General features: G+C 40.8%; 1 protein-coding gene across 1 annotated transcript in view; it reads right to left on the bottom strand.

The window, feature by feature from the left end:
* Positions 1–17,266, bottom strand: part of LOC102560077 (L-threonine ammonia-lyase) — a 58,983-nt gene extending 41,717 nt beyond the window's left edge. The window contains exons 1-2 of the mRNA XM_006264413.4: positions 17,019–17,266; positions 6,335–6,665 (exon numbers count right to left, since the gene is read on the bottom strand). Coding sequence (XP_006264475.2) covers positions 6,335–6,665; positions 17,019–17,119 — 432 coding nt within the window. The 5' untranslated portion in view covers positions 17,120–17,266. The remainder of the gene's footprint in view (positions 1–6,334; positions 6,666–17,018) is intronic.
* Positions 17,267–19,008: the final 1,742 nt, after the last annotated feature.

The following is a 19,008-nucleotide window of genomic DNA, read 5'->3' as shown; positions in this document are numbered from 1 at the left end:
ACATGACTTTGCACATGCATTTCATATTATTATACACACATACATAAAGAGACCCCACTTTACTTCCACTGTAGTGCAGCTTCTGGGATAGAATATGGCTGTAACATATAAAGCATACAGTAAATCTACAAAATAGTGACCTGATCTCCATTGACTTCAAGTGGGCCTAAAGGACTAAGACTTAGTTTAGGAAAAGATACAGTGAGAGGCTGTGTTATTTAAAATACTCAGCATGGCAATATATTTTAAATACCTCTCTTGATCCATATCTACTGTAATGCGTCATACAATGTTAACCATAATTCCTGGAGAGAGTCATCCTATATTTTATTTACTGCTGGACTTTTAAAGTGTTATGCACTTTTTTTATTAAATCAAGCATATCAGAAACAGATTTTTTTACCTTAGAGATTAATTCAGTTAAAATATTTTCTGAAGCTTACAAATGCAGCATAATTTAATAGTGGGATCACTTCTAAGTGTGTTTTTAGACTCTGTGTGGATTGGTGTATTTACTGATATATGGCCAGATTTTTTCTGTTTTTTTCAACACCGACATCTGGAACCAGATTCGCAAAAGCTCTTTTGAAAATATTGGCAGGTGGTCACCCTGGAGACTGCTGCTTGTGACTCCTTTAAAAAAATCTGGCTCAAAGCAGCCAATGTTTCTAAGCACTTAGCACATCATTAAGATACATGGCACTGGCTCCAAGGACCTTATAGTTTGAACAGAAACATAACAAAAGGAGACAATGTTCAAGTATAAGATAATGCATTGCTTAAGTAGGCTTCCACATATCTTGTCAGGGTTGTCCATTCATTTTTGTAGGGCATCTTGAATTCTTTGGGGTGCAGACAGAAGTTATATTTGTCATGCAATCTGTCTCCTAAAAACACTCTACAGCTGTGCTGTGACAAATGTGTAAGTCTGCAGAGTGCTTTTGAAGTGGCTGATATCACAACAAATTAACCCTCATCAAATGAAGTATCAGATGAAGGCACTCCACTTTGCAGAGCCTTAGGGAACTTGTGTTCTCTAGGGTTAATTTGTGACATGATGGGGGCTGAGCTGATGCAGTCCAGGCCTGTCCCTAGAGCTGTCAGCAGGAAGGGAGTGGGGAGGGGGAGTGAGCTGCTGGCTGGGGCTTCCCTGCCTGAGCTGGATGGGAGGCAGGTGGGATTGGAGCCCCCCACATTGTGCCCCCCTAATCCCCGTCCCCTTCAACTCATGGCAGCTCTGGAGCTGGGTGGGCTGGGGGACAAAGGAGGTTCCTCAGGCTCCTGCAGGTAGGTTCAATCTCTCTCTCTGCCCCCAACCCAACAGATGACCATATTTTGGGTCAGGGCGTGGGGTGCTCCAATTCATGGCATTTTATATAAAGCACCATGATTTAGAGTGGGGGCCTGTACATCTGGTGATGTTGAGGAAATAGCTTTGATCAGACAACTTGTGTTACTGAAGCAACCTACATGTTTCTCATTGTCATTCTTTATTATGTGAGCGATGTAGATTGAGGACCCAGCTTTAAAAGCTTATTTCTAATTGTGGGGGCTCAAATTAATGTGGTATGTATTAGTCCAATTTATTGTTCTTCAATTCACTTCTTAAACTATAGCTCTCTCACGAAGTCTGCATTCAACTGTTTCACCTCTTAACAACAATAGTTAGGGTACTCTCTTGAGCTTTGCCACTTACCTACTGTCTGACTGTGGAACTGTCAGTGCACTGCCCTTTCCAAGATTTGCCCTGTCTAATTAGTTATAAAATATCTGAGGAAAGTATCATCTCTTATCCCTTGTATGTCCATTTAGCACAATGAAGCCATGATCTCAGTTGAAATCTTTAGGTGCCACAGAAATGCAAATAATAAAGAGCTTTCTTGGCATGCACATCAACAACCAAAGCAACTACATGATCTAATGCTACAGTCTTTGTCCTCCCTCTCCTGCTACTTTGACAATCTGTTTTATAGCCATTCATCATATCAGGTCTCAACTTCAGGTATGCTCCTGAAAAAAGACCGTCAGTGGGACTCCACAATATTGCCCTAGGTCAGGAGTCCTTGACTGTTAGCTGGTGAATCAGGAATACATTGTTTTTAATCCATGTATAAGCACTGTGTATACATTGAGAGTGCTGTATAAGCATTTAACTGCAGATTTTGGTGGCTCTGTCAGGTAGTAGGGATTATAATTTAGCACTTGTGATTTCCCTTCATTGTATAGAGCCAAATTATTAAGAAATAACAACTTGAACTGCACATTAGTATCCCAAGTGCATCCACAAAGGCAATATGAACACCAATTTCCAAAACTGGAGCTGTTAGGTAAGAGACTGCTGCAGTTCATTGGAGGAGCTGATATATATTATACTGTACCATGGACATCATATCATGTCTCCACAATTTCTCACAAGGAAAACATACAAGTATTACATGACTTCTACATGAGTAGTCCCTTGATTAGGAACATTAACAGGTTGAATTCAAACTGGAACTGGTGCAGAGATGGATTACTAGGATGATGAGAGGAATAGAAAGCCTGTTTTACAAGCGGAGACTAAAACAGCTTGACATTATCCTAGCAAAATGAAGGCTGAGTGATGATATGATTGCTTTCTCTCTATACATTAGGGATACACACCAGGGAAGAAGAAAAGTTACTTAAGATAAAGGCTTATCTTTACAAGTGTAAATTGGCCACAAATAATTTTAGGCCAGGAATTAGAGGAAGATTTCAACAGAGGCGTGAAGTTGTGGAACATCCTTCTACTGAAAATAAAAGGAGCAAGAAACCTAAATGTGTTTTCAGAGAGAGCTTGATCAAGCCCTGGAAAGGACCATAAGACTTGGTTGCCAACAACAGCCAAGGATTAGTTTTGATAATGAAGAAGGCCCCTTCCAATCCTACATCTCTATACATATGTAACAGTTTATTTCAAGTTAGCTTGAACAAGATACTTGATTAGAAATGCTTCATGGACAGTTAGCTGGCCAATGGGATTGGTAAAGAAATTCTGTCTCTCTCTTCTGATTTGTTGCTTCCGATCCACCTGAGACCAGCAGTGATGAAGAGCGTTCACCTCACTGGAAATACTATGACAACTGGCAGCATCTCTGTAAAGAGATACAAACTGTACACTCAGCTCTACAGATGGTTTTGATCAGAGAAGCCTTAATGACACCACAAAGCATAGACAACAGCCCCTTTCCCAGAGTCTGGCTTCAAGCTGGCAGACCCAAGGGGCTTGATGTCCCACACCTTCACACTACAATTAGGGCAGTAGAATTTCACCTCTGCTTTTCATAGACATGAATGACTATTCAAAATTTATGTAAGTGGTTCCTCAGCAAGCAAGGCTCAGTGCATCAATTCTGCTTAAGGACATCTCCCCTTCCCACAAATTTCCCATGTAATGGCATGTTTTTTTATAACTTAATGTTGCTACTCCGTCACTCGTACCACTTGCTTTTTTTTCCTGGCCAAGCCTCCATCAGTTTTTCTTAATTTTGTTCTTCCAAAGGAATATGCTCTCAGAAAACTGGCAGCTATATTTGTAAGGCATAAGATTTGATAGATATTTTGTAAAGTAGGAATATTAAAAGTGCTCTTTGGGCAGATATACATGAATCAGGGAGAAGAGGGAAATTATTTATAATTATGTACCACACACAAACATGCAGTGTCACATCCAGCTAATAAATATTGACTTAAGTTGAGGATCACAGTGAAAAATGCAGCTTTCTCCAGCTCTCTTCCTTCAGTGCAGATATTTATCTTTTTCACGAAATATATAAACAAAAGCTTCAACACCAAACTGCACTCTGGAGAATCTGGCAGAAAATCTAACTGGTGCAGTTCATAAATTATAGTGACTTCAGAGCCAGTGAAATGATACAATTCTTGATAAGGTATGGTATGCAAGATAACTCATTGACATTTTGCCTGTACCTTCTCAGGTTTTGTACATCTGTAGTGATACTACCTCAGTCACTTCTTTGATTTGTCTTTTCCACTTGCTAAAGACAACCAGCATGTCATTTGGTAAACTTTCCTATTTAGTATAGTATATATACATCCAGTAGCAGACTTAGGAGAGGGCAAACTGGGCAACCGCCTGGGGCCCCACACTTTATAAAAATGACAAATAATTACACCGAATATTTATATAATCAATATTGTATTAAGATACTTTCATTGCAGTTTCATGGATAGGGTAAAGTGAAATTGAAATTGAACATGTCCGACTTGCTTATAGGTCATCCAAATTAAGACTCTAAGGGGCCCCAAATGACTCTCTTGCCCAGGGCCCCAACAACCCTAAGGCCTCCACTGATGCATCACTGTACCAACTACTAGGCTAAGAAGGGAAATTGGCACATTTCGATTCTAAAAACATATGCAGATCTCCCAGACAAAGACAAGAAGGGCACCCCAGTAGTGTGCCCATATGTTGATAAATACAACAACTCCCAGTGAGAGTTTCACATGGGGATTGAAAGGGAAACCTTTGGGACACAACCCAAGCTCTCACTCCTGAATGGCCAACTGCTGTTCAAGTTCCCAGACTGTGTTTCACCTGTTAGCTGCATAAATGGATTTAGGCTTGGGTAAGACGATGGTGTGTTACAAGAGTTATAGATTTTCAGGACTTGAACAGAGTGGAATATAATAATATTTAGGCACTTAAGTCCATTTACAAAGCTAAGAGGTGAAACAGAATCTAGCCCTTTGTTCCTTTCTCACCCTTCCTCATATTCCACTCATTTGTTTCATTCATCTGGGCATTAACCTAAACTGGAAACTCTTTACGGAAGGGATGGTCTAATATGGGTCTGCTGTACTGCACTTTGTGCAACAGGAAACCAATCTCGAATTGGTGAAGTACTATCATAGAACCAATCAATACCCAGTAAAGTTAGGAAACCTTAACTATGGGCATCACAATACTGCTCCGCCTCCGCCTCTTATAATGGCCTGACAAAACAGGCCATTATAGGAGACTGAAGGAAATTGGTCGCATAAAACATTTTTTCTCCTTCATTTTATAAATCTGCTTTTCTGTTGGGTTTTTTGTTTGTCTTTGTTTTTTTAACCTATAAGCAGGGCAACAGGATGCAGGTGAAAAGAAACAAGGTGAATATTGTGCTTTATCATGTTGTTTCCACTGCCTGGGGACTGACAACAGGGCAGTGGGGAGAAGGCAAATCAAAATTACAGTTTTTTGCTCCCTAAATAAGAAGATTCTGGTGACAAAAGTTTTACTGAAATGCATAATGCAATTGTGCATTTAGACTAGAGACAGAAGTTACGCATACACTGGTTTAAATGATCAGAAACTGCTTTAAACCAGTAATAGAACAGAAGTTCAGTGCACATAAACCAGTTTCAAAAGGGCTGAAACTGGTTTAAGATAAACCTGGTTGAATGCACTATCAGACTTAACTGATTTGTGTCAAACAGGTTTAAGAAACTTCTATCCCAGACCCCTTCCTGGGTCAAGTTAAATCACAGTCCCTCAGCATCCCAGTATGCTTTGCTGCCCTGGGCTGTGTTGGGCTGCTTGCTCCAGAGAACAGGGCTGGCCCCACCCCTCTGCTCCCTACCTAGAGCAGTGAGGGTTGGCTGATGGTGGAGGGCAAGTCAGGTTGGGGATGCAGTCCAATTTGGGGGGGAGGCTGCTCCCCCAGGCAAACCTCAGCTGGGGTTTGGGGCCAGGGGGGTTAAACACCCTTTCCCCTGCTCAAACTTACTGCTGGCTATGACTCTGAAGTACAAATCCCAGAGGCATTTGGAAACAGGAAGAGGAAGTGATGAGCAACCCTGCAGAGTCCTGTTGCTATGATTTTGAACTGCAAATCCAAGAGACCTCAGAGGCAGCAGGAAGAGGAAGTGAATACACAGCCCATGCTGGCTACTTGCCAAAGAGTCATGTTCTAGTGGTCCCTGGCTTTTGGCTTGAGGCACTGCAGACATGTGGCTGTATTTCCTGACTTAAAGGTAAAGGTCTGTTCACTTCTGTTTCAATTTAATCTCTGCATTTTAGACTAGTCTGCAAAGACTGAATCAATTCAGCCATGGTCTTTTTGACTGTCTGTACCTAGCCTGAATGCTTAATGCAGTTGTATTCTTCATTTACCAGTGCTGTAACAATCTGTGGGTCTTTGGTAAAAACAAAGAAGAAAAAATTAGGCAGGTGATTATGACTGCTACTATGGAAGGATTATCATTGTATACAGATACATCTTCTGTGCCAATGCAAGTATCTAGGTCAGATCTCACTCATATAAGACAAGAAAGAATCGAAGAATGTAAAGCACTGTAAATTCCATACCATGCAGGGGGTTTTCTGAACACCACATTGGATTTTGAAAGCTGCTGCACTTATATCTTCAAATCGAATTAGCTTATTATAGGTCTTGCTCTTTGAGTGAGAAACTGGGTCAAGGGCATCTCCAAGTAATTCCTCACTCCGGCTCACAATCTTCATTTCCCAAGTCTTCACATCCCCATTCAAGTAGTCCTCTTCCCCAAAATCTTTCAGTCTCTCAGGGTTAATGGACGATGGTCGCTGCCCGATGTTGCCATTTCTAATAGGCCTGTCCTTACAATGATGAATGTCACGAGGGGTTGGGATATCCTGTTTCTTCACTTTACTGTCATCACTGAGAAAGAATGAAATAATCTTGTTAGAGAAGGCTGGGGTATCAAAAGCTTGACATCTGCTTAGGAAGGACATGAAACTAAGCTGTTCTTTTGCTTGCATGCCTCAAATATATGTTAATTGCTAATGAACTACTATATTCCATGTGGACAGAAAGCTACTTGCAATTGGTCAGCTGGCACAGTAAGAGCAAAAATGTGGGCACTGGAGGAAGCGAAGACATCATCTAATTAGGAGAATATATTTATGCATTTTAAGCAGCTAGATATTAAAAACATGCTTACAACCAGCAGTTTTCATTGTTCTCAATGGATTTATGCAGCTTTTGTGAAAACTTTGCCCTATTTTTGATGTGCATGATTCTATAATCTGTGAAAAAGACGCATGGCCTTATCATAGCATTCCTAAAAGCTAATAATAGCAGTAATATATCTGATTACATTGTATATTGCAGACAGCTGCTTCAGATACTTGCAAATCATGGCCGTCATCAGTTAGCATGCGACAGGGATAGGCTGACTGTAGTAAGGGGAAACCATTAAATCCTAACATGAAGCAAAAGGACTAAAGCCCCTGTGCCCTGACTAAACTATCTATTTGCAGATTTAGAAGAGAGAGAGAGAGAGAGAGAGAGGTAAGGAACAATAAGGAATATTAACCTTTTTGAGTCAGCTGTTAAACCCCCATCCCTCCCTCCCCACAAAAAACACAAAGCAAAAACATTAACATCTTACAAAATCACAAGTTATGGCCATTGATCTACAATCCCTTATTTTTTCAAATGAGAAATGCACTTAATCATTATGTAGCTACAGGAATGCATCCCTTCCTAGGATTTTAAAAGCACTAATTACCACATCAGTAAATCAACCTGACAGTCAGTTAACCAGTCCAATAAACAATCCATGCCAGTGTGGAAAGCCAGATTCCACATTCATTTCCTCCATTAAAAATTCCCACTGACATAGAAAGTCAGATTTTTCTTATGAAGCCCTACTATCCAGGAAAGGAACTGACCTTATTCCTAATGCTGTCATAAAGCTTTCACTTAAAGCTCAAAGGAAAAGGGAGATTATAAAAGTTAGAAACAGTGTTGTCTACTGGATAGGGTAATAAACTAGGAACCAAGAAACATGGCTTCTTTTCCTGGCTTTGCTGCTGTGTGAATTTGAATGCATCTTATCACCTTGGTTTATCTTTTCCTTTCCCATTCTTTATTGGTCTAGTCTATTTAAACCATAAATTAACTGGCTATGCACTTTCTTATTGAGAGTTTGTCCAATGCCTAACATCATGGGGCCCCTTTCTCACTGGCACCTCTCAACATTACTGTAATATGAGTAATTCACAAACATATGATGAATCTGTGGAGAATATGGGTACAAATAAATAATCATATTAAAGGTAAGTTAACAGGTGAGGAGGAAATAAACATGGAACAGCTGTCACATGGTAACTGTCTGTCTGCAATTACCCCACAGTAAATGGAAACTGAACTACAATAACTTACCTTTGTTTCATTATGTGGTTAGCTGCCCTGTTTTAACTTTCATTTATCACAGGTAAATTGTATACACAATGAACAGATACTGCAAAGAGGCTGGCTGACAACAAGCAAACTCTCTGCTAACTCACTAATTTGATAGATTGTCCACACTCTGCAGTCCTTTGCATGAACATGCTCTAAAATTAGGAGAATCCTAATTTCACTGGAGAAACTTTCATGTAACTGTTATGTATTAGCAAGGGTACATTCATCCCCTCTCACAGTTAAATTTTTTTTTTTTTAAAGTTAGAATTCCAAAATGATATTTTTATATGTTACTCTGTATACTACAGTATGTAATCCTGGAAATAAATTCTCATGTTCTCCAACTCATCTAAGAACAAATTAAAATAAAAGCTTCCAGTAACTCTTGGAATTTAAAGAGTGGCTTATAGAGTAAAAGAGATATTAAGCAGAACAACAGCAGTTAGCAAGTGAGCAAGGGAGCTATCAACTGAAGGTAAGATCTTGTAAAAGTCTAATACTATACTGTGCCAGATCCAGCTCACACAGCGTTCACTCCAGCTGGTTTGAGACTGTGCGACCCTTGACACCCACTCTAGCCAGTCTATTCAACAATTTTCTATGGCAAAAAAACCAAACAAACCTTTCTTGTCTTCCAGAAGACTAGAACTACCTGGAAAGCATGAGAATTCATATGCTTATACCTCTAAATACTAGCACATATTTGCCACTTTTTAAAAAGTAATTATTGACATTGTCTGTCATTTTTTTATGTGGGTGATGGATGGAAAGGGTATATTATTAGGTAGACAAGAAGTAGTTATTTATTACATTTATTATGTTGTTAGAAAGAGAAATGCAAGATATGAAGAATCCACCCATTTTTTACTATGGCTATTACAAATTTTAAAATCTATGTATATTAAAATCTCCATTAATGAACAAAGACTCTGAAAGCTGAAGCTGTGAAATTTGACTCCTTCCATGCGGACAATATATACATATATCAGAAGAGAGTACATGCCAAAGAAAGCAGATTAAGGTTGGGGGGGGCCATAATCCTGTATTCCTCCTTGTGACTGGGAGGGAAAGCTAAAGTAAGCAAATCAGTTTCTAAGGCTTTGTCTAGTCAAGGGTTTTGATGAATACAGGAACCTTGGATGAAACCTTCTACTGGCAAAAGTCTAGTAAAGAATCTGACTCCTTATTTACTCTTGAATTCCCATTTTTACTACCACATTTTGGATTTTTTTCCCCTAAAAACCTTAATGCAGGCAAGGGTGTAGGTTGTAGCCGTGTTGGTCTAAGGACACAGGCAGACAAGGTTCCCTGGGTGAATTTGATATCTTTTATTAGACCAACCCAAATAGTTGGAGAATAGTTATTAAGCAAGCTTTCGAGTTCAAAAACCCTTCGTCAGGCTAAGGAGGTTTCAGCAGTTGGTGTGGGCTCTTCCTGGATGGAATGAAAATTAAACAGGCCAGGGGCTGGGCTGGGGAGTCAGTTGCCAGGCAGATTATAATGTATCAAAAATCCAATGTCTATGTTTAGTCTATGATCTCTAGGATCCAGGAGGTTGATGAAATGGAGCTCATAGGCTCGTCTCTGGAGAGCCCAGGATCCTCAAGGGAAACTTACACAACACTTCCCAGGATCCTCAAGGGAAACTTACACAACACTTCCCAGAGACCAGCCTATGAGCTCCATTTCATCAACCTCCTGGATACTAGAGATCATGGACTAAACATAGACATTGGATTTTTGATACATTATAATATGCCTGGCAATTGACTCCCCAGCCCAGCCCAGCCCAGCCCAGCCCAGCCCCTGGCTTCTTTACTTTTCATTCCATCCAGGAAGAGCACGCAGCAACTGATGGAACTTCCTTAACCTGACAAAGGGTTTTTGAACTCGAAAGCTGACTTAATAACTATTCTCCAACTATTTGGGTTGGTCTAATAAAAGATATCAAATTCACCCAAGGAACCTTGTCTGCTTAATGCAGGCAACACATTTATGCTCATTGAAAAGAATAAAATGCCAAACAGATGTCAAGTATTTACTATTCCTGGGCTATTATACATGAGGTTATGTACATCTGAAACATTAATATCTTAGCATTTATTATGGAAACTATGACCTTTCACGTTTGAAAAGTCAGCAGCCTCATTGCCAAGAAACATTTTCCTTACAGAACCCATCTTGATGTGCCATATACCAACTGAGAGCTCAGTAACTTTCAGGGCAAATGTTGGATTTGAGTTGAAGAATCCATTGAGAGGTGACTAATAGTTGTGCCATCTCACGTGCATCTCTTCTTGAAAGCAGTCTGTATAACCCACTCAGCATGAGTTTCCTTAGCAGACACTTAGTTGCTTACAACTAAAGAATGTATAAAAACATGGAAACATTAACAGTCTGGTTAGTGAAAAATAAAACATGATTTGCCATGCCAGTAACATTTTGTACGTGATTTAATAACTATACTCCATCCTGTGTAAAAGAAACTCACACACAATAAAACATTATTTTCATGCAAATACTCAGCCAGCCCCCACATTAAGTAAATATCCAGCTGGTAAGTTGTAATATGTACCCATAGATCATGCCACTTTACCTTTTGGTGTGATTAATAATAGTAGTAGTAGTAATAATAATAATACAGGCATAGTTTATAAACCTACTTTTTTGAGAAGAGCTTCCCCGCATAACTGGAAGAAAAGTAGAGAGAAGATCCATATGGGAAATTCCAGAGATAATTAAGAACTGGAGAAAAATTGTATTTACTTAAGGTCTTAATGCCACAAGATTAGCATTTTGAAATCTGGTAAAGAGCAACAACTTTGAACAAGTTATTTTCTTTCTTTCTTTGCTTCCTCTGAAATATCCTCTTTTATAACAAGGCAAGTAACAATGAGTAAAATCAGTTATGTATATGTTTATTTAAACCAATTTAAATGTGTCCTTTTTTTCCCAAGGAAAAAGCACCCACTGTACTACTCAACTGAACTAGATGATATGTCCTGCTCAGATGCACCACATAGGCAGGATTGCTAAATTAAACTTGCAGGATTTATATGCTGATTTTGGGCCACTTAATAGCCTTTTCACTTTCTGCAAAATGAGTCAAGCTGTATTTCTAGATAAAGATGACATAATTATGGACAGCCAGATGGGAGAGCACTCTGCTGTCTGTATTGACCCTCAGAAACCCAGCAATGTAGACAGCTAAATGTTAAAGCACCAGACCCAAAAGTCTGAAAGAATTAAAGATGATAAATATTTACAAGATGACAACAATCACAGATAACTTAAATTTTCCTTCCTGTATCACTAATACTTTAAACTGACCTTTAAATAGGTTGTGAAATAGGTTTGCCATAATAAGTACTCACAGATGCACTCATAGTTCTGAGTGAGATGTTCAGATACTATGAACAGGAAAAATAACGTGTTTTTTTTCAATGGAGCAAACTTAAACATAGCGTGACTAGGTGAAACTCTGATGAGGTTAATAGAACTGCAGCTGCATGTCAGAGCCAAATTATACTCATTGGAAAAAGCCTTCCTATCTTAGAAAAGGCTAACTTCAGCTATATATTAAGTCCTCTGATGTCAATGAGAGCTGAAAGACTTTTAATTTCAGTACCCAATTTATTTATTATTAGTCCTAAAAAGGCAATCTAATTTGGCCCCAAAAGAAGCAATTGCAATTCTATGGAAAACAATTCTAGGAGACTGGACTACCAAAGGCATTTATTCCTCATAAAAGCAGTGACCACAGGATCAATGTCTTTGTGGGGTTAAAGATGATGATGTACAAATATTATATATGACCTACAAGAGGTTTTTGAAGAGTACTTGCTTTCCTGACTACAGCTGAGGCACAGAGAGAACATGCTTCAGCCTGCCTTATTTTTGCCAGTTCTTATTTTGCAATGTAACATAAAACACTTAATAGGACAATTCATCTGTTCTTAAGCACCATTTATATGATTTCCTTCTCTCTTCCAGGGAAGATTTTCCTTTAAGGGTCAGACTTACTGGTGTTTGCTTGTGTGGGACTGCAAGAATTTATGAAAGGGTCATGTAGCTAGGGCTTCAAGCACATGCCACATTTATCCTGGGGGAAAAAATTATCCCGGGACAAAGTGCAATTGTTCAGATGTCCATGTCCGTTGTCCTGGGACAAACCCTTAAAATGTTCACAGGAGAAGAAGAGCTAACAGTGTGTCCCAGGACATCACAAAGTGCATCTAAGCAGTTTTTCTGGGATTGCATCATTGAATCAATGGCAGAAAAGCAGCAGGACATTCAACCATTCATTAAACCCCGATTAGAAGGGTTTTGTGTGTACATACCAATCGCAGGGCATTTCTGTTTCAGGACAAACATTGGCACAACTTGTTCCAGGACAAATGCAAAGTCTGTTCCTACCCTAGGAGTCAGAACATTTTTTGAGCTTCTCAGACTGTACATCTTGATCCCAGTTATTCATCCAAGCAAATGGAATCTGAGTGCCTGGGAGAATTTCTCATATGCAGTTTAGTTACTAAAAATGCAATATCAGGGCAGGCAAAAACTGTTTGCAAGTTTGGGTCAAAACAGTTCCCTCTGGTATTTCTGAAGCAAAATGGTTTGACTTTTTAAGCTTAGAATTGTAAGGGGGCATTGGAGCTATTCACAGAGAGAAAACAGAAAAGCAGTAGGCTGCATTCTTGTGCTTTATAGCCCAGTGGTCAGGGCACTTGCCTGATGGTGAGACCCACATTTAAATCTCACTGCTCTGAAACAGAGAAGAGATTTAAGCCTGATGTACCCACAACCCAGGGAACAGCCTTAACCACTAAGCTAGAGAATATTTTTGGTTTGGTTTCTCTCAGTCTTTCCTGTGGAAGCTGTTCCACTTTGCAAAATAGTGAAATATTTATGGGATCAGAAGAGGGGAAAAAAGGCTCTATAGCTTGGTAGTTAGAGCAGTGACTAGGAGGGGCAATATCTGCATTCCAGTTTAATTCACTGGAACAAGTACCTTGGCGTGCCACTGCACGGCTGAGGGCTCTAGCCAGCAGGCTATAGAATCAGGCTCATTCTCAATCTCTGGCCCAAAGAGAACTGAGAGAACACTAGAAAGCTCTCTAGCCTAGTAGCTAGGGCATTCTTCTGGAGAGTGGGGAAATCTGAATTGAAGTTCCTGCTTTAATTCAGGCAGAGAAGGAATTGAACCCCAGGACTGAACTGACCCCAGGACTATTCAATATAAAGGAGGACACTCCAGCCTTTGTATGCATGACTTTTAAATACCCATGTAAATCTAGCTCTTTGGTTCCAGAGTTGGAGCTACTGGTTCAGTTTTAGCTCTTGAAGAGGCAGTGAGGAGACCATCCTGGGATTGTTCAGGGAGGATGACAGGACAGGTCTCTCCTCTGTTTTCATTTCTTTAAGGATCCTACAAAAATGAAGGACCTCCAAATTCCTGTACATCAGTCTCAGTGAGCAATAGTAGTATGGAAATGTGTTGGATATAATAAAACATGAAAATAACTTCTAACAGTCCCAAACTATTCTAAAGCTGTGAAGAGACACTGAATTTGTACTGGGATAAAGCCTTTTGTTCAAGGATTGTACAGACATACACATTCACTCTGCCACTTCAAGTCCTTCTGAACTATGTTGGATAAAATGTACTAACTCTTTCCCTCACAATATCCTGTTGTATGTCGGTATAGTTATTGCGATTCATTCCAGGGACGAGCCTGTCAGGTTGTGCGCTTTTGCTGGCCACCTATTGATGAAGCAGTGGCAATGTAGCCTGGAAGATTGACATGGTTCAAGCCCCAGGACAATCAGTCCCAGATCAAATACTATAACTGGATTTCTCTACAGTAATGACAGATAATTCTGCATTCCTACACTGCCCTCATCCCCAAACTGTATGAGAACCTTTCAGCAATATGTTAACCAAGATGACTTGTCAGTCACATGAGGTTTGTAGACCTACTTGTAGTCTACATTCAAGATAACTGGGCTTAGATTAAATAATTTACTACAGACAGTAAATTAGAACCTGTGAAAAACTTTGCTGTACTGAGGCCTGATCCTCAAAGGCTGAGCTTCTCCTCAAGAATGTTAAGCATCTTAGGTCTTTTCAGAAACCGCTCAGCAGCAAAGAGGAACAAACCTTTCCTACACATACTATACATTTTCTTTTTTAACAGTCTTCTAATTTATCAGGTGAGGGCCCTGCTGCAAAAAGGCTATTAAACTTGATGGGACAGTAGTCTGATTCATTAAGACAAATCCTGCAGACCAAATCCTCCAGTCAATGGTGATTTTGGACTGAGTGAGGATTGTAGGCTCATATATTTAAAGGCCAAAAATAATCACTATCATTGACCAATCTGAGCTCTGGCCCAGCATAGGCCATAGAGTTTTACCCTGCATTCCCGCATCAAGCTCTTAACTCTGGTTTAGCCCTTTGTTTTTTTTAAGAGAATGAGAACAATGGAAAGTAAATCAAATGATGAGAAGGGTCACACAACCCTACGACATCACAAGACAACATTTGGTGTCATCTCTAATCTGAATACCCTATAAGAGTTGGACTAGAGGCAACACTGTTTCCCTTGTGTATAAGGACAAAATACCCCAAGACTAGAATTAGTGTGACAGATTAAAAAAGCATTTTACCAGTATTATTATTTTGTATTACAATAGCACCTAGAGGCCTCCAAATGAGACTGGGGCCTGACTTTGCAAACACTCAAGAAGATTTATTCCTGTCCCAATGAGTTTACAATCTCAGAGTGGATTTTCCAAAAGCACATTTGGGGTTCAGGCAGCCAATTCCCACTGAAGGTCACTGGGACTTGTGCTCCTGTGTCTCTTGGGTACTAGGGAAACTTTTCCCTTAGACAGACAGCATAGACACAAGCTTGGACATTATCCCAGTTTTACAGATGGGGAACTAGGGCACAGACAGATTAACTGGCTGATCTAGGTTCATATAGGAAGTCTGCTCCTGAGCCTGTAACTGAACTCAGAGATATTCCAAATCCCAATGCAGTGCCATAACCAGGTCTTACTACAAGCCTAGCTCCCCACAAACCAAATGCTAAGTAATGTGGCCAGGTAAGCTGGGCCTATACAGTTTATGTAAAAAGTAACTGGTTTGAACTGTAGTTTATTCAAAGTGAAAAAAACACCTCAGAGACTGCATATGCAGCAGGCACATTTGTTTTATTGTTCTCCAGTGTAATACGACAATGCACAAGGGAGGGAGTGGGGAAGAAGCGGGGAAGTGGAGACCTGGTTTTGCCTACTTTCTACTAGTAAAGCTGTATTATTATTTTCTACACCTTACTATGTAGCATTATCTTTATTGCTTCTTCATTATAGTAGGGAGTGTCTTGCCGTACTCTTTGCATGGCTTCAGCCTGACCAGTCATCATGACCTCAATCCATAGCCTCCTCAAATACAGTTTACTAAAAATGCCACTGCTTACTGCTGGCAGTATTTGGGAAAAGTCAAAGGGATGCTAGGGGAATTAATAATCAGGAAGCAAGATAAATGGTCACATATTGTGTATGTACGTGTGTGTGAGAGAGATTCAGTGTTATGATAATGCCATTATAATTTTAAAGAGTTCCTTAGAGAGACAGATTCTTCTTTTACAATATTCACAGTTGTGAGATCAAATTTACTGCATGCACTTTAGCATAGCTGCCTCTGCAGTTATTAGGAAAATGAAGAATCAGACCCAAACATTTCTATCTATCTATCTATCTATCTATCTATCTATCTATCTAAAATTAAATTTCAGTAGAGCTCTTATTTGGGAGTCTTTTCATATAGTAAACAATTTTCCATTAACTGACAGGTAAGAAGGGAAAAAAATGAAACGGCTGTGAAAGAAAGACAGTCTTATAATTAAGGAACTGGCTGGGTATTCATGAGATCAAGGGTCAAATCCAGGCTCTGCTACAGCTGTCTTACATGACCTTGGGCAGTCACTTTCTCTTTCTGTGCCTCAGTTTCTTATTTGCACACCCCAGGTGGATAATCCTTCCTTTCTCCCACCTTTTTTCTCTTTCTATCCATGCTGTAATTACAAGCTTAGGTTTGAGCACGAGGGCTGCCATTGACATCAATGGCATTGCATACATAGTCAATGCATGATCAGAGCCCTGGCCTGCAAGCTCTTTGCAGAAGGGTACACACAGATCTCAGTGCTAGGCACTGCATAATCGCTGGGAACAAGATCTCAGTCGGGTTTTCAGACTCTGTTGTACCACAAAAATTGCAGGACAGTCATAATCACCAGTAAAAATACCTTTGTAGCACACCTGCAACCCTAGATTCTAAACACATGCATAATATAAACTGTCATACAAAATGGTTTGTACCATTTTGTACCACTTCAAGCCTGTCTCCATCAGGACACTTATGGAGACATAAATTATTTGAATTCCAAAGGCTTAACAGAAAAATTGTTTCTTTGCCTGCAGCTCACTCCTAATATAGCCCAGTTGCTTCCAGTGGAGTAATCCCAGAGATAAATTTAGTCCACTAAGAACTTTGGAAAACATTGAATAACTGCAATCGATTTGTTTTTCTAAGGAACGAGAAGAAGGAAAAATAAAGCATTACCTATAAAGCACAGTGACAAAATAAACAAAGAGGTGAAGCAAAACTCCAACTACAGCACCATAAGGAGGCAGAAGGGATCCAGGGGAAGTGATGCCAGTTGCTCTGGCCCTGGGTGCAAACCCAGGACTGTCCATCACTCCTAGGGGGGAGAAAGGAGCACTCTAGTTCTAGGTCACACAGCAAGATTCTCCAACCTTTGCCAGAAAGGATCATAGTCTTCATCTTCTGAGGAGCATTCTCTGGGAGTTCTGTTCTTTAAAACCTTGGAGTAGAGAAATTGTGCTGCAAAATTCATAGCAATTCCTGTTGTTAAATAAGGCAGAGAGACCCCAGGCAATGGACACACTTGCCTCTGAAAAGTACCACCACTGTAATGCCCAGGGGGGGAAATACACTCAGTAGGTGTCTTGCTGTAAGCTGCACTCCAACACAAACAAAAAAAAGTGACTTTGAGGGTTGGCTGCTGCTATTTAAAGAGATTATTTCACAGGGCAACCTGTCCTTGTCAATTTGAGTCAGGGCCTGGATTATACGTAGGTGACGCTCCAGTAGCAGAACACTTGCAGCTTTAGATACTTACTGCTTAGTACAGTGCCTGGTCTAGGTTTGCTGCAGCATTCACAAGGTTAGCAACATGGTCTCTTGAACTAGGGACAGAAATTACACATAAACTAGTATAAGTGATTGGAAACTGGTTATATTAGAGCTACCATATTTCCAGTATCAAAAAAGAGGACACTTGCTAGGGGTGGGGGAGGAGAGGAGGGAGAGCATATGATTGGGTGGGGGGGCAGTGATATGCCCATGCCTTGCCTCTGCCCCTCACTTCTAAGCCCCTGTCCTGACAGCCCTGCCAGCCCCTGCCTCACTCTCGACCCACAGCTCCTTGCCCCCCAACCCTGCCAGTGCCCCTCACTCCCAACCTGCAGCCCTCTGCCCCATAGCCCTGCTGGTGCCCCTCACTCCTGACCCATATCCCCCTGCTGGTGCCCTGCACTCCCGACCCACAGTAGCCTGCCCCCCCAGCCCTGCTGCCCAAGCAGCTCACATGCATGCACACATGCATGCTTGCACACACATGTATGCTCAGAGTGTCTTTTTACCTGGCCGGGGCCTGTGCAGGGAGCACGTGACCCCCCAACAGCCGATCACCTTGCCTGCTGCTCCCAGCCCCAAGAAGCCAGCCTGGGAGCGCAGGGGAAGAGCCCAAACCCGAACATTTGCTCTAACTTAAAAAACCCACCCAGACACGAGAACAGGAGTCCAAAAAAGAGGACATGTCTGGGAAAACCCAGACGTATGGTAACCCTAGTTCAAATCTGTAACTGAAATGAAGTTCAGTGCACAAAATGGCCAGAATTAGTTTAAGATAAACCTGGATGGATGTATTATCAGACTTAACTCATTTAGGTCAAACCATTTTATTGAACTGTCCCAGATCCAAGTTAACTCACAGTCCCCCAGCATCCCAGGATGCTTTGCGCCTTCCTCGCAAACCTTCCCCTTGCAGGGTGGGCAGGCTAGCCTTGGTCCAAGCTCAGCTGAGCAGGGAGGCATGCTGTACCATCCCCCGACTTCTGGCCTGGGCCACTGCAGGCATGTGGCTGCATTTCTAATATCAAAAGTGAATATCTGTTCACTTGCTTATTGGTTCAATATACGCTTAGACTAACCTGTGAAGATTGAATCGATTCAGCCTCAGGCTTTTTGACTGTCTGTACTTAGGCTTGGAGAAAGAAAGAGAAAGAAGTGACTGCCACTTTTCTCAGGATGCTGGGGCATCATGGCTTTATGCTATTTAACTCAGAAGAATAGGAATCAAGAATGAATGTACAAAGGCACTAGAAATCAAGACCTGCAGTAGTCTATGAGGCAGGGTCAGGGTATCTGACCAATGCATCATTCAGTATTTCTCTTGTTCATGGTCTTTGTGGTAGGAGAAAAAGACACACCGATTATCTATGGAGAACAGGAGAATGAGTCCACTAAGGAAGTAGCCAGAAGGTTACAGTGATAGCCAGGGAGACTCATAAGTGTTCTGACCCATTCTCCAGCAGATCTTTCTATTACCAAGGATCCATAGAGAAGTCAGCTGCACAGATCTGTACCTCTAACATATTGCATCAACCTCCTCCTGAGGGCAGGGATCTGTGACTTTTCTTTCAAAATCTGGGGAAGTTCTTA

This window comes from Alligator mississippiensis, chromosome 6 (assembly GCF_030867095.1).
Source record: "Alligator mississippiensis isolate rAllMis1 chromosome 6, rAllMis1, whole genome shotgun sequence".
Taxonomy (NCBI): domain Eukaryota; kingdom Metazoa; phylum Chordata; order Crocodylia; family Alligatoridae; genus Alligator; species Alligator mississippiensis.
The sequence above is the reverse complement of the archived record's forward strand: the minus strand, read 5'-3'. Positions and strand labels throughout refer to the sequence as shown.